Genomic DNA, 15,400 nt, shown 5'->3' with positions numbered 1-15,400 from the left:
ATCAACATTTTAGCAGCATGAAGGGAAGTAAAGTCATGGTAAACGTGAATAATAAAATTAACATTGCATTAAAGGCCAAACAGAAAATTGCACCCCAGAGAGAGAGAGAGAGAGAACGTGCACAGTTTTTCTCACTTCAGGACAAGAACAAGCTATCAGCGTAGTGGCATTGCACAAAAGAAGAGCTTTGAAAAGTTGGTATCTACAACCGGTGGCATATGTCAGCAAAGTCCAGCATTGCCTGAAAGTAGCATTAGGTTTGGGTAATCTCTGGAATGGATCTATCCTCTCTCCTTGGTAAGTACTACCAAAATTGCAGATTGCCTCGCCATTGAGGTCAGCAACCAAAAGAGAGGCTCAGTTCTTGCCTCGTCAAAAGTGAGTCTTGTGCTGTTGTAGCAATCACCGAGTAAAACTGCCAGCACGAAACTCCAACGCATTCTCGCAGATATTGCAGGGCATAGACACTGACAAGATTCTGCATGAGGAAGGGAGGAGAGGAGAGGCGACGCTGAAGGAAGGCATCTTCATGTTACGACAGACAGCACCTCAATTATGTAAAAGATGGCAGGCAAAATAAGTCGCACCATAGGGCAGGCATGCCGTTCACTTCTCATAAGTTACATGCGGCCAACCTCTGCTGGAGAATTTGTTTGCCAAACACAGGAATTTGAAAGATGGACATGGACCTGCAATGTAGCTCTTGCTTTTAACTAAAGCGACCAAGGAACCAAGCAGGGAATATGAATATAGCAAAACCAGAAGTGTTACCCAAAGAATTTTTACGCAATGACCTATACCTTTTGTGCAAGTTAGATTACCACAAGGCCGTGATGCTAAACTTAAACGAGTGCCAGCATTATGTCGTGGAAGAAAAATGACTGCCTGATTATCCCAGAGAGCCAAATGCATTGTGAAGTTTCACCAAGAAGTCCTGCATCCATCATCATGATGGTACTCTACCTACTATTATTCTCTTGCCATTTTTCACCATCTGATGCCACAACCATAGCTTTAATGTATATGAAATGTGGACATATTTATCAGTACAATTGAACAATTGTGGTCAGAAAGACACCCCGCTTCTTCTACATGGTTTGAACGATTTTCATGGAACACTGGCTTCACAACTAATAACTACAACTTGATGTTAAAATGGGGGATCCCTCTAACTTTCATCTCATCTCCACCAATCAATACTATATGGCTAACTGCATTTCGTAATTTTACCTAAGATCTTGACTGGGAAACAAGTACAGAATATTTGCTACCAAACAAAACAAGGAAAAGGAAAGATCTTCAGATACAACGGTTGGCTATCGTACGAGGTAACCAGATCAAACAAATAAACCACCCAATAGGTGGGACAATAATCCTTCGCTAATCCTTTACTCACAGTGAACCAGTTTGATCAACTGCTAGAAGCTCATCAAGGAAAATGCAGCTGCCAATCCTCGAATAAGGGGCAATATTTTAGCTTCCTGAAGAGCCATCACACAAGTTACCTATAGCAGATAACTCGACACAGGGCTTACAACCAATGTTGTATCTTACATTTTTGCACTGACCTCACAAAATCATAATGAGGGGCAGAAGAAAACGTTCTCACTGAGATGAACCCTCACTAATCAACATTGCCTCTACGACAAAGTAAATAAAAAACAACGTTTGAACATCATAGAACAGGGGAAGTCGTAAAGAAGAAAACTTGCCTTTCCTACGCGAGATAGAAGATATCATCGGTCATGAGAAGAACATACTGCAGGATCCTGAGCGGAGCATTCCTAAAATCTAGAGGTGGCAATCTCAACTCTCTGACTCTACAATCCCCACCAATGTTCCTATCACCCGGTGCCCGACCCGCCCGCTGCATCCGGACCCGGTTCAAATCCACCTTCCTAAACAAATACACGGAACTGTTGCTATTACAATTACCATTGGTCCCATCCGGATCCGGGTTCTTCCGGGTCTTGAAAAGGGTCCACCCATGGCCGGCCAAAGCCCTAGAAAACCCATCCATCGTGTCGATCCTCTCGCCGCCGACCCGTGAGAACAGCGAAACCGAGCAACAATCCCAGTTCACCGTGCCGTCGTGCACCGGTTCGCCGTCGGCGCGGGCCAATCTCACGAACACCAGCTTGAAGAGGCCCTTGGCGAGGGAGACGAAGGAGCGGAGGGTGGGGAGAGAGGCGGAGGAGAGAGAAGGGAAGGGCAGAGAGACGGCGTCGTTAGGGAACAAGAATGTGGAGGGAGTGAGGGATGTGGACGACCACGAGGATGGGAACGAGGACAACGGGGAGGTGGAAGAGGAAGACGGCGACGGAGATGGGGATGGCGACGGTGACTGGAAGGTGAAGATGAGGTGGGAGAGTGACGGGGTGGGGTACAAGTCCATGCCCATGTCTCGGGCAATGTGAGCCAGCGTGTACGTGTCGGTGATGAGCTCTCTGGTGGGGAGGAAGAGGAGGAGCGGGGTTCTTGATTTGGCGACGGTTCTTGTTCTTGTCCTCCTCCTCCTCGATCTTGATCTTGAAGTGGGTCTCTCTTCGGCCTCATCGTCGCTTTCCCCTTCCTCGTCGTCGTCGCCGCCTCCGGAGAGGGAGCTTCCACGGGGGTTCCGGGAACGGGACAGACCGATGGCTTCTCCGAGGACGAGAGAGCGGACGAGCTTCAAAGGAAGCATCTTTCGGCTTGTTCCTGTCAAAAATGGGAATGGAAGCTGCTGTCTGTCTGTGTCTCTGTCTCTGTCTCTGTCTGGGAGATCCGATCATAGGAGGAGGAGTGTCGCTTTTGACATTCGGGTCTCTTCACTCCACTTCACTTTTGCTTGGACAGAGGAAATGAATGATTCGGGGCCAAAGAAGCTTTGACCGTCCGTCCTACATGTCTCTCGCAAACAGCAAAGGACTCTCCTTTTCCTTTCCTAAAGACGTTTTGGCTGTGGAAATTATGTTACCTCCCCCACCCACCTACCCCAACCTTGATAGCTCGGCAGTCGGCTGTCTTTTCGTGATGCCACAATTTGAAGTCTTTAGCAAACCTCTACGTACTTTCATGGGTCGAGTAGATCTTTACCCAAACACTAGTTAATTTTCCGACACGAGAACGGGCTTGTCATCCGTACACCAGTCGCCTCTCACCGTTGAGCTTCCTCCGAATTAGTTAAAGAACACCTCTTTGCTAAGAGACGGAAGTCGGAAAGTCTGCAACTTGCGATGTATTGAATGAATGCGCAATTACTTTATTAGGAGCCGAATTATCTAGGAATGTGTTGCTTAATGGCACGACCTTAATACTATTAATCAATTCACAAAAGCACAGTTGAGAAGCTTTTGTATGTTTTCAAGTACGTAACGATTTGTTTTCATGCACGAGAACAATGAAGTCAATAATAAAGTTCATAACTTTAATAGAATGGGAAGATAAAAGACTCGACATAGTTGCCTTCCTTTACCACACTACATGTTTTTGTCTACAAAGGAAAAATTTGACGAATGTTCGCCATTTTTTTCCAAACGCTGAAATCAAAAATTTATTTACAATTCAAGAAATGAAGAAAATGAAAGAAGAGCGGAGTTCAAATCAAATGATTGTAGCAAGTGCATTTCTTTAATTTCAAGAAGATAGAGTTGGAGGGAGTTGGAGTTGAGGCCCAAAACCGAGGCCCAGGAGAAGGCCCAAGATCCATCTAGAGACTTCTCTTCCTCCTCCTCCTCCTCGCATTTCTTCATCTCACAGCCGACCCTCCAAAAACCCTAGCGAGGCTTCTACTTCTATAAAGCCCCTTCTCCATCCTCCCTCTCTGCAAATCGGCGACCCAGCGAGCCCTTTCTGATGCGGACTCCGGTTTGGGTTCTTCGAGCTTCGCCTCTTTCTTCGAAATGGTGATGTTGTTGGAATATGCAAAAATTCCTGAATGGCGTCCGTTGGGACGGATGGTTCGTATGTTAGCGTTAGTGGGTAGTGGAGAACTAGGGTATCTCGGTCTTTCCATGTGCTTGCTTGTTCGTGTTATGCTTTGACTTGGCGTAGGGTTCCGTAGTGCTCGTTGTTGTGGCTTTTCCTTGCCTGAAGAGAGGATTTTGAGCAAAGCTGCAGGCTTTATGTTTTTTTCGATTTTGGGAATATCGCGGGATTTGTGAGGTCAGTAGTAGTTGTTTCAGAGAAATTTTGTTAGGGACTACGTCCGTTAGGGACTACACGTCTGCCCCTCTAGCAGGGAATTTTTTCGATTGCTTTAGGGATGAACGAGTCCCTCACAGTGATTGTCGTCCATCTGCTTCACTTTGTCAGCAAGTCGTGTTCTTCAGTCATCTGCTGATCATTTTAGGATGGAAAATCTCACCTAGAGTTCCATTTTTTCTCATGTGTTCTAGCGTTAATACGTGTGCGATTGATTTGCTTGTGTCTTTGTGTGTATATGGATTAGCTTGAGGATTAATGTTTTGTTCAGCATAAAATTGCACTTTAACGGGTCCTTTGCTTCGATGATGATACTTCCAAAGGCTTGTTTCTCAGAAAACATTCGCAGTGGCCGCCTAAGAGCTCTCGCCTTCGCCGGGCTTGAGAGCTAATGCTGCTACGTTTCCTTCCTTGGATGTCTGAGACTATTACCCTGGAGCTTACGTTTCAATTGTTTGACAGTTGGATAGGTTTTTGTATTTGGGTTAGTTTTGCAGCAGTGGCGCTTCTCATTTCATTTTCTTTTGTCGGGTGTGATTTTTAATGATGGGGTGGAGGTTTTTGAGAGTAATGTCTTGTGTGAATGTCGTGTTAAGAGCGATTAATTCATTGACGATGACAAAGTTGAAGGCTTGTTTCTCAAAACATTGGCAGTGGCCGCCTAAGAGCTTTTACCTTCGCCAGGCTTGAGAGCTAATGCTACTACCTTTCCTTCCTTGGATGTCTGAGATTATTACCGTGTAGCATTAATATTCAATTGTTTGATAGTCAGATGTGCTCTTGGATTTTGTTAGTTTTGCAGTATGTTGTTGGGCGGGTATGATTTTCAGTGATGTGGCTGGGGTGTTGAGGATTATGTGCTGTGCGAATGTCATGTTAGTGATGAGTATTCAATCAATGATGACAAACTCAAAGGCTTGTTTCTCATAACTTTCGCAGTGGCTGCCTAAGAGCTTTCGCCTTCGCCGGGCTGGAGAGCTAATGCTGCTACATTTCCTTCCTTGGATGTCTGAGACGTGTTTACTTTGTTGACATATCAATCACTTAACAGTTCCTTGAGTAGTCTTGTTAAGGGGGTTGAAATATATCTGCTGGTGTTCTAGTTAATATTCAGCTCCATCTTTTGATGATGACACATCTGACCCCGAAGGCTTGTTTCTCAAAACATTTGCAGTGGCCACCCAAGAGCTTTTGCCTTTGCCGGGCTTGAGGGCTAGTGCTGTTACATTCCTTCCTTGGATGTCTTGTACCTTTTATTTGTACATCTACAGGAGAATTTTTGGAAGAGAGATACATCTTTAGAACCTTGGTTATTTTTTCCTTAAGATTCACAAGGGACATGCTAGTTTTTCTTGTTTAGGTTTTGATGGTTGGAAGCTGCTATTCTCTTTAGGTGTGTACAGTTTCTTAATCGTAATATTCTTAGTCAGCAAACAAGACCCGTTGAAGCTGTTAAATTGAGTAGACTTAATCAAAGACTTTCTATATCAAATGTAGTCTCTTAAACGAAGGTATTTGTGCTTAGACGGTGGCTCAAGGTTATCCTGATGAAAATCTTATATTGGAGGAGGTTCCACCTCCCTCCCCCAAAAAAAGGACCTTAAAAATGGGGGAAAAAAAAGGAAGCCCTAAAACTTATCAAGTCATTCTGTGACTTCTTTCTTCTGTTAACTTGTTACTTAAGATTCAATTGCATTTTTATGATTAATTTTAGGACCAGAAAATTCTTATGTCATTGTACACGACGAGGAAATGGCTTATCATGGCAATGAATCACCTCTTACCTTTCGAAAACTCCCAATTCCGCGAAACAAAGGACACCAAAAAACTAACGTCGCTTACTGTAAGCAACGCAGGAACAGCCACAAAGTTGATCACAAGATGGGTTTCTGGTGACCACTTATACCTTAAATATTTGGTCCAAGGATCAGCAGTTACTGATGCTCCTGACCATGAATCATTCCCCTTAGTATCATCAAATACAAAACAGAAGACTAGTCAGAATACTGTCCGCACTCGACCTGGTGATCTCCCGGAAGAAATAGCTGCAGTACGTCCATACAACAGATCAATTCCAAATGAAGAATGAAGACAACAGATAATCTTGAGCTCCGATCGCCAAATACAAGGTCCCGCAAATCTACATTTGCTAGGCAGCTACAACATCTTCTGATTGACTTCACGTTGTATGTGAGCCATGTGTCCTTGATGCCCAGATCCCAAATACCAGAAACCAGAAAACAAAGAGGATGGCCCAATATCGCGCTGGTCCGTACTTGATTCTGGTAAGTACAAACTGCAGAATCAATTCAAAAGAGAAGGCGGTACCCCTAGAATCAGTAAAAAGTTTTGGATTAAGCAAGGTGTCGAAGTCCATAAACAAAGTCAAGGACGTTAAAGCTTTGAATGGTTCTGCCGATGATAGATGCGCTTCTTCAGACAAACTTTTCCATTGGTATATAACTACTAGTCATTAAATCAAGACTAACGAACTATAAGTGCCAAACAAATATGAATTTTGTGTTTGTTATCTTCAGGAATCCTAAAGAAGTTTCCTAAACAGTTCTACCCCTATTAAAATAGTAACGAATCTGCAATTCTGTCTTCTCAAAGACAAACAAAATCAATGTGCATAATAAATATGCAAAATATAACAGTATCTGAACCACTTACAAAGCGAAAGAAGACCACGACTGTCAAGGCGCAAACGCCACCCAGAAGTATATGAAGACCACTTTTAGCAGTTTTCTGCAAATAAGAGTTGAATCTGCTCTGTCAGTTCGCGGAATCATGTCACAAGGAAACTCACTGCAACACAAAAACTAGATTCAATGCCAACAAGGCAACATATCTCAGAATTCTTTAAAAGCTTCAAATAAAAGCAAATCCTGCATCAAAAAATAGTACTATCGAGCATGTTACATTTGAAGAGATGAACATGTCCTTGCACTCAAATATAACTGCATAGACTAACCAACCTCATGGGACCATTTACCTTCCAAATTTGCTACAACCCAGTAAACCTAAATACTGCTCCATTGGCCTAGCCGATAACACAACCCCGCATAGACTACCAGTGATGGTAGCAGCTCCCATATGATTTTATCAGGTGTGCTAAGATATTAATCTTAGACAAGTGGGAGCATGCATAAGTTTATCTCCAATGCTATTAACATATAAACTCGAAAATTCCTAGCTTTTTTTCCCCTTTTCTTTTAAAATCGGAATGGAACTTTTAAAAAGTTATGGTCCAAGTTTTGATTTGTTGGATTTAGAAAGTAATTTTAGGAAACATCTGCGCATCAAATGCGCATTTATGATAGAAAAAAAAAAGAACTTTGATGTAGAGAAGTTGTGAACCAATCAGGAAATTAGGTGCATATTGAGATTTTAAACTTAACTGATTCACAAAAGAGGATTTATTGAGCAAAACTGATGGCCTATGGAGCTGGATGAATCGCATTATGTTATTTAAGTAAAGCAACTGGATGCACAAACATTGGCTCAAAGCCTGAAAGAATAGCTGCACAAATACACAGCAAAGTCTTACACAATAATATAGAAAGATAAGCAGGTCACTTCCCCCAAATTTGCAACGCTTTTATCTGATTCCACTGAATTAGACATTGTTAAAGGATTGCAATATGAAGTGTCATGCTAGAGTGATCTATCACAGCACAATAAACTTTTTCAGATTTGTTCTTGTCCGTATAGCAATCTCATCTATCGCTCCCAGATTACTGCAGCATCGTACTAGACTTGTTAATTTTTTTCGTTTCTTCTTTCCCTACATGAAGATCACGGCTGGGTTTTTTTATTGGACAGCTCACTTCCTTCCAAACATGCCAGGTTCCAACAATCTTAAGAGGCATATGTTTCGAAATCACCAAGCACTAGATAATGCAGTAACCAGAACCATATGATACGAAGGCAGTTTAAGCAGAAAAGTAAGCAGGAAAAAAGCTCAAAGCTAGCATGACTAGTAGCCTACCTTTCCAACTCGTGGGGCTATAAGCCATGCAAGAGTGACAGTTAGTAATCCTGTAGCAAGCAAAATCCCTGTACCTTCAACAGCCCATTTTGCTGCAGGATTTTCAGAAGGGCCATTGCCATTGTCTTGATTGACAATGCTTGAAGGCTGCTCAGAAGCAACTTGCGAAGCAACGTTACTCTGGCTGTTGTTGATGATGCTATTATGGTGTGGGCTAAACCACAGTGAAATCTCGCTGAGACGTTGCCTACGAATAGCAGCAAGAGCATCAGGATCAACAGTCATACCCATATGCAATTGTAAAGGGTTGGGTTCCCCGCTAGCTGTTCTTTCCCTTAACACTTCATATTCCTTCAAAGAACCGACAACCTTTTTGAAGTCAGCAATCCTTATGTTTTTGGCAACCTGTCCGCAGATTTCACAAACAGTAGATCCATGGTTAACAAACCATTTCAGCGCACAAGCATAATGTACAAGCGCAAGATCGTTCTTGCAAGAACACCCGAGCTCTAGCAACGAGTCTTCATGGTGGCCCATTTCCAAATCAGCAGCACAAACAAAAAGCTCCCCTTCAGGACTAATAACCTCAATAAATTTAGATCCTCTTCCAGCATTGTTTGCATGAGACAGGTCACTCTGGACATTGAGGGTGTTCGTGCTACCACCACTTTTTTCAGGAGAAGGCGGAGTAATACCCAAAAACCCTAATGCTGCATCTCCTCTTTGGTCAGATTCAACACACTGGCACACACGACAAAATGGCATGCCCCCTTCCTTCTCCAAACTATCACGCGAGGGAGTTTCTGAATCATCACTGTCATTAGATGAGCAGCGGTCACTCTTCACTTCAACACTGTGGGTGGTCGGTGGGAGATTGTCTTTACCCATGGTATTAGGCAAATCAGTTCCTTCTGATGTTTTAGACCATGCTAGCCAGTAATATGATTGCTGGAGTTAAATCTCGTTGTTCAGTCAGGTGTGCAATGAAAACTTCCCGCGTGTGCCAGCCAATAATGAAATTGGAACTCCCAATCCAATGAAAGATTGGCAGATCAGAATGCCGGAGCACTAACTGCAAGAGCTCAAAGCTTTCAGCACAATTCAAGGCTTTGATTTGTGCTAAAAGCTAGGAGCTGTGTATTCAGATTAAGGAAAAAAAAATATTTGATCCCACCCTAGATCCCATCCTGAAAGACAATGGCTTACACACATGAGAAATGATAAAAAGATGTCAGCAGAAGTAACAACATTCAAAAATATTTTCTGGATGAATGGGTCACAAGAATTGCAAACTGTAAATGCTGGATAGTACATCTATTGCCACCCTGAATGGCATGCCCCTTATATTGCCACTTTGACGTGCCTTCATATATCTTGAGGTTTCCGTTCGAATTGCACGATAATCTAGGGCCAGTTTTACATCTCTCTCATTCACATCCCATGCCCAACATACGTGCTATTCCAAGTTCCTACCAAGCCAAAGTTTGATTCTCAATTCAAAAGAGTTCCCTTTTGCACAAATGGAATCTAGATCTAGAGTCACAAAACATATTACTACATGAATCAGAGGATTTTAGTAAAAGAGGAGGACCAACCAATGGATAAAAGAGTTGGGCGAAACTGGCAAACCTGACCGCTTCACCAAAAAGAAAGGCAAAAAAGAAGAAGCGGACAATACCAAACAGACAGAATCTCCATAACAAGAGAAGCCGATGCAGCAGAGAGGGAAATCAGCTCCCTTTACCAAACAACTATGCCCAATTACATACAAAACGAGGATTCCACGAACAATTCCCTATGCTCCCGCATACGGCACGAGGATTCGATCAAACAAACAAAAGCGACCCCCCTCGTAGATATCAAACACAGAATCCAGGGGGCTAAACTCGCATCGTAGAGACCGAGGAATAACATAGATATAAACGAACCAACCGAGCGATTCGAGCAGAACTTGGAACCCCCACAATTGAAAAGGAACTGCAAAACAAAACGAAAGAAATCGCACCCAGATGGAGTTTCACGAGCCCTCCGCGCGGGGGCTCGCTCTGGGGCGACGAGATGGGAAAACAGAAGAGAAACCGCACCTTCTCTCTCTCTCTCTGGTGGGACGGCGATGATGGGATCGATCAGTAACTCATTTTTAAGCAGGAGGGTGGCATTTACACAGTAGAGCACACACAGAGAATCCGAATCCCTCTCTTTCACTCTTTTGTCTGCATTATCTACCACACAGCACAGTGTGAATGTGAAGTCATCTTTTTTCTATCTTTTTTTTTTCTTTTCTGCCTTCGTTTCATTTTAGTCCCCCTTCATTTTCCTTTTAGAGAATATCCGCATAACAAGCATTTATCTTTTTTCATTAATGTCTTAATTTTATCTGTTCTCAAAATTTCTTTTTTTTTTCATGTTGAGGGGGGTTGATCCTTTTTGTCTCAGTGGGTTTTCTTTTCGGGTGCTTTTCTCTCTGTTTTCATCTCCGTTTTCTTCTGGGTGTGGCTGGGCTCCAGTCGTCTTCTGTTTGCAGTGGCAGTGTATCTAGTGTCCAATTCATTGGATGCTCCCTCTCGGTCCTGAGTTGTGATGTGGGTCTCGTCACCTTTTCTTTTTGCCCCACTTCCTTCGTTCCCAAATTGATGGGATATTCGAGCAAATTGATTGCCCTGAGGAACTTCTTGGGGGAGGAATTCTTGCCCAATCCCGGGTCCATCGGAACTAAACAAACGTCAATCTCGGTGCACTCGACGATCGTGATAGAGTCAGAAGAGTCAAAAGCATGAGAAGGGTCAGATATTTGTCATAGGAAATGAGATAGATGTATGACATTTGAACATTATCCACTTCCTACCGACGGAAATTGTTATTCATTTTTTAATATATCATATTTCGTGCATCTCAATAATTTCACGCTCATGAAATATTTTTTGCTTTAATAAAGTGTTGGTTCGCATTTTACACCGTTCCTACTCCGCTTAAGTAATGAGGTGCACACAATCTAAAAAGTTTAATAAATTTTAGAGGATAGCCACGACACATCTTTTACACATTATGAACGACAAAAATCGTTATACAGAATTAGTATTTTCGCGCATCCGAGAATTTCGCATTCATAATCTGCAGCAGTTTTCTCATTATCTTGATTTGATATGTCCATGTAAAGCAACTCACTACACTACACTAAATTAAACTTTAACGGGCTCATAAAAAATGAGCCTTTGGTTCCCCCATAAGTTTTACTTTTGCCCTTTTTCCAACCCGAAAAATAGGTTGTCCTTTTTAAGAAAGTTCCTAGAAGTTCCCAAATTAAACTCGATTGATGACTCAAACTGCCCGGTCCCACTTTCGACGTCTTTCGTCCATATTAGCAATCTTCCACATCTACAGCCAAACAAATAAACCCAAGAAAAAAAGAAAAAAAGAAAAGAACAGATAAATCTTCCTCAACGTGCCTCAATCAAGAAGACAGAATCCTTTTCTGGGGTAGATAACGAGATTAACGACCGCAATTTGCCAACGCAAGGAATAAGCATAAACCAGAGTTTAAAGTAAAGAACCCCTGTCGGAGATTTCCACCCATTAGAAGGAATACCATTTCTAACTCCTTCAAATTACCCAACAACAGAGGGAACAAGAAACGCCCCCGCCCCCATCTCACAAGCTATTCCAATTCGAAATTCTTTGCTCCCAAGCTAGACATCAGCATAAATCCTTGCCAATCATTCGCTTCATCATGCAAGGAACCCGCCCTATAATTGCCCTCGACCTGGTCTTTTTGCTGTTGGGTCTGAATAACAATCGGACAAAAACAGTGACAGGTTTGAGTTTGTCCAAGAACATACAATTCTTGCTCATTCATCAGTTATAATTAGAGAGAGTGAGACAGAGAGAATGAGGAAAGAGAAAGTGGGTCTGGTGGCGTTGGTGATAATAGTGTCGAGCTGGTGTGTTTCTCCCGCTTCTTCTTCTTCTTCTAGAGGTGAGATGAGCAGAGGCAAAGCACCCGTGACTTTCGGGTCGCCGTCATCGTCGCTAGCTCTCAATCGGGTCGGGTCATCCGTTGTCTTTTCACTTCACGGCAATGTTTTCCCAACTGGGTACACTTCTTGACCTCTCTTCACTTCAGTTCAGTGTTTCATTTATCAGCCACACAGAGAGAGAGAGAGAGAGTGACGTACCTGCACTTTAGCTCCTTCAAATAATTCTTGAATTCCTGCGTGACTCTGTACTGTGTTGTTGATGTTTAGAAAGCACGGGTCATCTCTCACTATTTAACTGTGTTTGGTGATAATAAAAATGTCTTTTTTCCTCCAAAAAACAATGAAAGTTTCAACAGTTTGGCTAGTTACTGCGTTGTATTGCTGTTTCGTTGGTATGATGGCCTGAAGATTCATCCAATCCAATGTCATGGTGACCTTTGTCTCCGTAAGTGGTAACCATAGAGGCTATTATCACCCCATTTAGGAATTTCCTGAAGTTTCAACATGTTGATCATCAAAATAAATCTTTCATGTCAAGGGAAAATTGCTTGAAAGATTCTATATGGTCACCGTCGCATCCAACCGTATCTTTTCTTCGAAAGGGGAAGTTGCGTTTTTTTCAGTTTCCATATATTTCCTTTTTATAGGTCATAGAGATCCATTGCTTTTCTTAACTTTCTTGATCCCCGGCTGTTTTCTCAATTGTTAACTTCATTCTCACTTTGCCTGTCATTCATTTCTGTCCCTTTCACTTTGCTAATTGGCTGTTCAATCTGTTGAAGCGTAATGCTCCATCTCTTCATGCAATAATCAGATCTGAAGGTTATAAAAGCTTGCGTATTTGCTAACGCTGATGATTAAGTGAACTGCCTATTTCAGGTCTTATAACACAACCATTTTTGTTGGGCAACCACCAAAGCCTTACTTTGTTGATCCTGACACTGGTAGTGACCTCACATGGCTCCAATGTGATGCCCCTTGTCGACGATGCACCCAGGTAAATTTTAGTCGTTTACGGGTGTGGTATCGACATGTTTCTCAAACCTATGAATGCTGATTAATAATCTTAAAACTTTGCTGGGATGTTTGTTTCGAATGGTCTCATGATGTTATGTGAGGTGATAAGTCCTGATACCTTCCCATCATTTTCTTATTGCAGACACCACATCCCCTTTATCGACCCAACAGCGACCTAGTAATCTGCAGGGACCCAATTTGTGCGTCCTTGCATTCAGGAGACTACAAATGTGACCACCCGGAGCAATGTGACTACGAGGTTGAGTATGCAGACGGTGGCTCTTCTCTTGGTGTACTCGTAAAGGATGACTTTTCCTTCGAGTCCTACGGCGGCGGGTTTCTTAGTGCTCGTGTCGCCCTCGGGTTGGTAACTTCACATGCTCTCTCAATTATGTTTGGCCAGGCTTACTGATTATACCAACTCAGCATTTTATCATACCGTGCTTTCTTTTGGCCACACTGGAATTTCTTCATTTATGTCAGTCAGAGCCTGCTCAGATCAATTTTGCCTTTGCAACCGTTTCTTAAGTGGTGATAGTTCCTCTACAGATGTGGATATGATCAGATCCCCGGTCGATCCAATCCTTTCTTAGACGGAGTGCTTGGGCTCGGTAAGGGCAAGTCCAGCATTGTATCACAGCTAAGTAGTCAAGGTTTGGTGCCAAACGTACTAGGCCACTGCTTGAGTGCGCGTGGTGGTGGATTTCTCTTCTTCGGCGATGATCTTTATGACTCCTCCCGCATCATGTGGACACCTATGTCTCGTGATTACTTGTATATTCTCTGTTCTTCCACTTTTTCACCTTGTAAATATCTCTCGTCTTTCATTTACTAAAGTTGAACTTTCTTATATGTATCCAGAGAGCACTATTCTCCTGGGACTGCGGAGCTCCTTTTTGCAGGGAAAGCTACTGGACTGAAAAATCTGTTGTTAGTAGTCGATAGCGGGAGCTCTTATACTTACTTTAGTTCCCAGGCATATCAAGCCTTCGCTTTCGCGGTGAGTTAGAGAGAACTGTGAACTAGTATGTGAAAATCAGGGACACAATTCAACATCATACTTAGCACGTCACTACTTACGTCCAAACATATAACCATCTTTCCAGGATTTTCAATTGTGCTCGAGTTTTATGGAGTACTATTGCCTATTAAGTTTAAGAAGTAACACCTTTCACCAAAAAAATTGAGAGATCACGCCATAAAGAACTTCTCTCTTCTTTCAGGTGAAGAAAGAACTAAACGGGAAGCCCTTCACTGAAGCATTAGATGACCCCACGCTCCCACTCTGCTGGAAAGGCAGGAAACCTTTCAAAAACATCCGTGATGTGAGGAAGTACTTCAAGCCCTTTGCACTCAGCTTTAATAGCGGTGGAAGAACCAAAAACCAATTTGAAGTCCCCCCTGAATCATATTTGATTATATCGGTCAGTAAATGCCTTCATCTATCAAAACTCTGGCAAGTTAAATATGTACGTTTGTTGTTAACTGCAATGGTTTTGACAGTCCAAGGGAAATGTTTGCATGGGAGTTTTAAATGGAACTGAAGCAGGGCTCCAAAATATGAATGTGATTGGAGGTAAGAGTCTTCCATATGGTGGCATTTTGATCAAAGGAATCAGTTTTGCACGTGAGACATTGTCATAGAAAAATTGAAAGGAAGCAAGTCATTGAACATACAATTAGACAAACGATAAAATGTCCTCGAAGATCATATCCATTCAGATGTACTGCACTATCACGCCGAAGCAGATTAATTTCATTTCATTTCATTTTAATTTTTGTATCTACCCTTGTTCGTCGGTTTTGCAGACATATCGATGCAGGACAAGATGGTAATCTACGACAACGAGAGGCAACTGATAGGATGGGCTGCTGCAGATTGCAGTCGAAATCCAAAGTCCAGAGCCACCGTAGCCTGAATAACAAGGAGCTCCTCATCGTATCTCTGTACTTCCAGATCAGAATAATGGAAGCGCTGTGCTTCAAACCAAGCCTTCGCTTAAGAAGCTTATCATTGCTAAGTTACTTGTAAATAAGCTAGGACTAACGTTTTCGTTTTTCTTACTGTACTGGATGTTGTGTGTACAGAAAAATTGTTTGCGAGTATACCCCGAGCGAACTCAAATACAGCCACGCTTAATAAGTAATCCCTGTTGAGGATAAGTAGAAACTGATCTTTATTCATACTCCCAACTTCTTCTTCAGTCCAAAGTTCCAGATTTTATTTACCTTCAGT

General features: G+C 42.5%; 3 protein-coding genes, 2 long non-coding RNA genes and 4 other non-coding genes across 11 annotated transcripts; 6 read left to right on the top strand and 3 right to left on the bottom strand.

Annotated features, from left to right (window-relative positions):
- Positions 1-36: 36 nt before the first annotated feature.
- LOC115729568 lies at positions 37-2,931 on the bottom strand. Of its 2 annotated transcripts, none has more exons than XR_007199374.1 (2): positions 801-2,931; positions 37-689 (listed from the first exon to the last, which is right to left on the bottom strand). XR_007199374.1 is itself a non-coding variant. In XM_030660186.2 (2 exons), the coding sequence occupies exon 1, from the start codon at positions 2,681-2,683 to the stop codon at positions 1,718-1,720; it is 966 nt and encodes a 321-aa protein (XP_030516046.2). In that variant the 5' UTR covers positions 2,684-2,931; the 3' UTR covers positions 37-689; positions 1,713-1,717. The 2 variants fall into 2 exon arrangements, 1 of the variants encoding a protein (XP_030516046.2); XM_030660186.2 differs by having other exon boundaries at positions 1,713-2,931.
- A 675-nt stretch (positions 2,932-3,606) lies between these two features.
- LOC115729570 lies at positions 3,607-4,359 on the top strand. The gene is made up of 2 exons (XR_004013968.2): positions 3,607-4,138; positions 4,178-4,359. It is a non-coding gene; the product is annotated as an uncharacterized LOC115729570 (long non-coding RNA).
- Positions 4,233-4,342, top strand: LOC115729576. The gene has a single exon (XR_004013973.1). It is a non-coding gene; the product is annotated as a small nucleolar RNA snoR99 (small nucleolar RNA).
- Positions 4,360-4,482: 123 nt separating the features above from the next.
- LOC115729574 lies at positions 4,483-4,609 on the top strand. Its single transcript, XR_004013971.1, has one exon. It is a non-coding gene; the product is annotated as a small nucleolar RNA SNORD14 (small nucleolar RNA).
- Positions 4,551-5,564, bottom strand: LOC125316679. The gene is made up of 2 exons (XR_007199771.1): positions 5,433-5,564; positions 4,551-4,601 (listed from the first exon to the last, which is right to left on the bottom strand). It is a non-coding gene; the product is annotated as an uncharacterized LOC125316679 (long non-coding RNA).
- Positions 4,790-4,914, top strand: LOC115729588. Its single transcript, XR_004013977.1, has one exon. It is a non-coding gene; the product is annotated as a small nucleolar RNA SNORD14 (small nucleolar RNA).
- On the top strand, positions 5,075-5,199 carry LOC115729586. The gene has a single exon (XR_004013975.2). It is a non-coding gene; the product is annotated as a small nucleolar RNA SNORD14 (small nucleolar RNA).
- A 616-nt stretch (positions 5,565-6,180) lies between the features above and the next one.
- LOC115729567 lies at positions 6,181-9,374 on the bottom strand. Of its 2 annotated transcripts, none has more exons than XM_030660185.2 (3): positions 8,174-9,374; positions 6,856-6,930; positions 6,181-6,478 (listed from the first exon to the last, which is right to left on the bottom strand). In XM_030660185.2, the coding sequence occupies exons 1-3, from the start codon at positions 9,059-9,061 to the stop codon at positions 6,362-6,364; spliced, it is 1,080 nt and encodes a 359-aa protein (XP_030516045.1). In that variant the 5' UTR covers positions 9,062-9,374; the 3' UTR covers positions 6,181-6,361. The 2 variants fall into 2 exon arrangements, with proteins under 2 accessions (XP_030516045.1, XP_048139204.1); XM_048283247.1 differs by having other exon boundaries at positions 6,377-6,512.
- A 2,361-nt stretch (positions 9,375-11,735) lies between these two features.
- LOC115729580 (aspartic proteinase Asp1-like) lies at positions 11,736-15,354 on the top strand. Its single transcript, XM_030660184.2, has 8 exons — positions 11,736-12,264; positions 13,027-13,144; positions 13,307-13,527; positions 13,714-13,938; positions 14,026-14,164; positions 14,388-14,588; positions 14,668-14,740; positions 14,974-15,354. Exons 1-8 carry the CDS (start codon positions 12,059-12,061, stop codon positions 15,081-15,083), a joined length of 1,293 nt encoding a protein of 430 aa, XP_030516044.2. The 5' UTR covers positions 11,736-12,058; the 3' UTR covers positions 15,084-15,354.
- Positions 15,355-15,400: the final 46 nt, after the last annotated feature.

The sequence above is a fragment of the Rhodamnia argentea genome, chromosome 1, assembly GCF_020921035.1.
Source record: "Rhodamnia argentea isolate NSW1041297 chromosome 1, ASM2092103v1, whole genome shotgun sequence".
Classification (NCBI taxonomy): domain Eukaryota; kingdom Viridiplantae; phylum Streptophyta; class Magnoliopsida; order Myrtales; family Myrtaceae; genus Rhodamnia; species Rhodamnia argentea.
The sequence above is the reverse complement of the archived record's forward strand: the minus strand, read 5'-3'. Positions and strand labels throughout refer to the sequence as shown.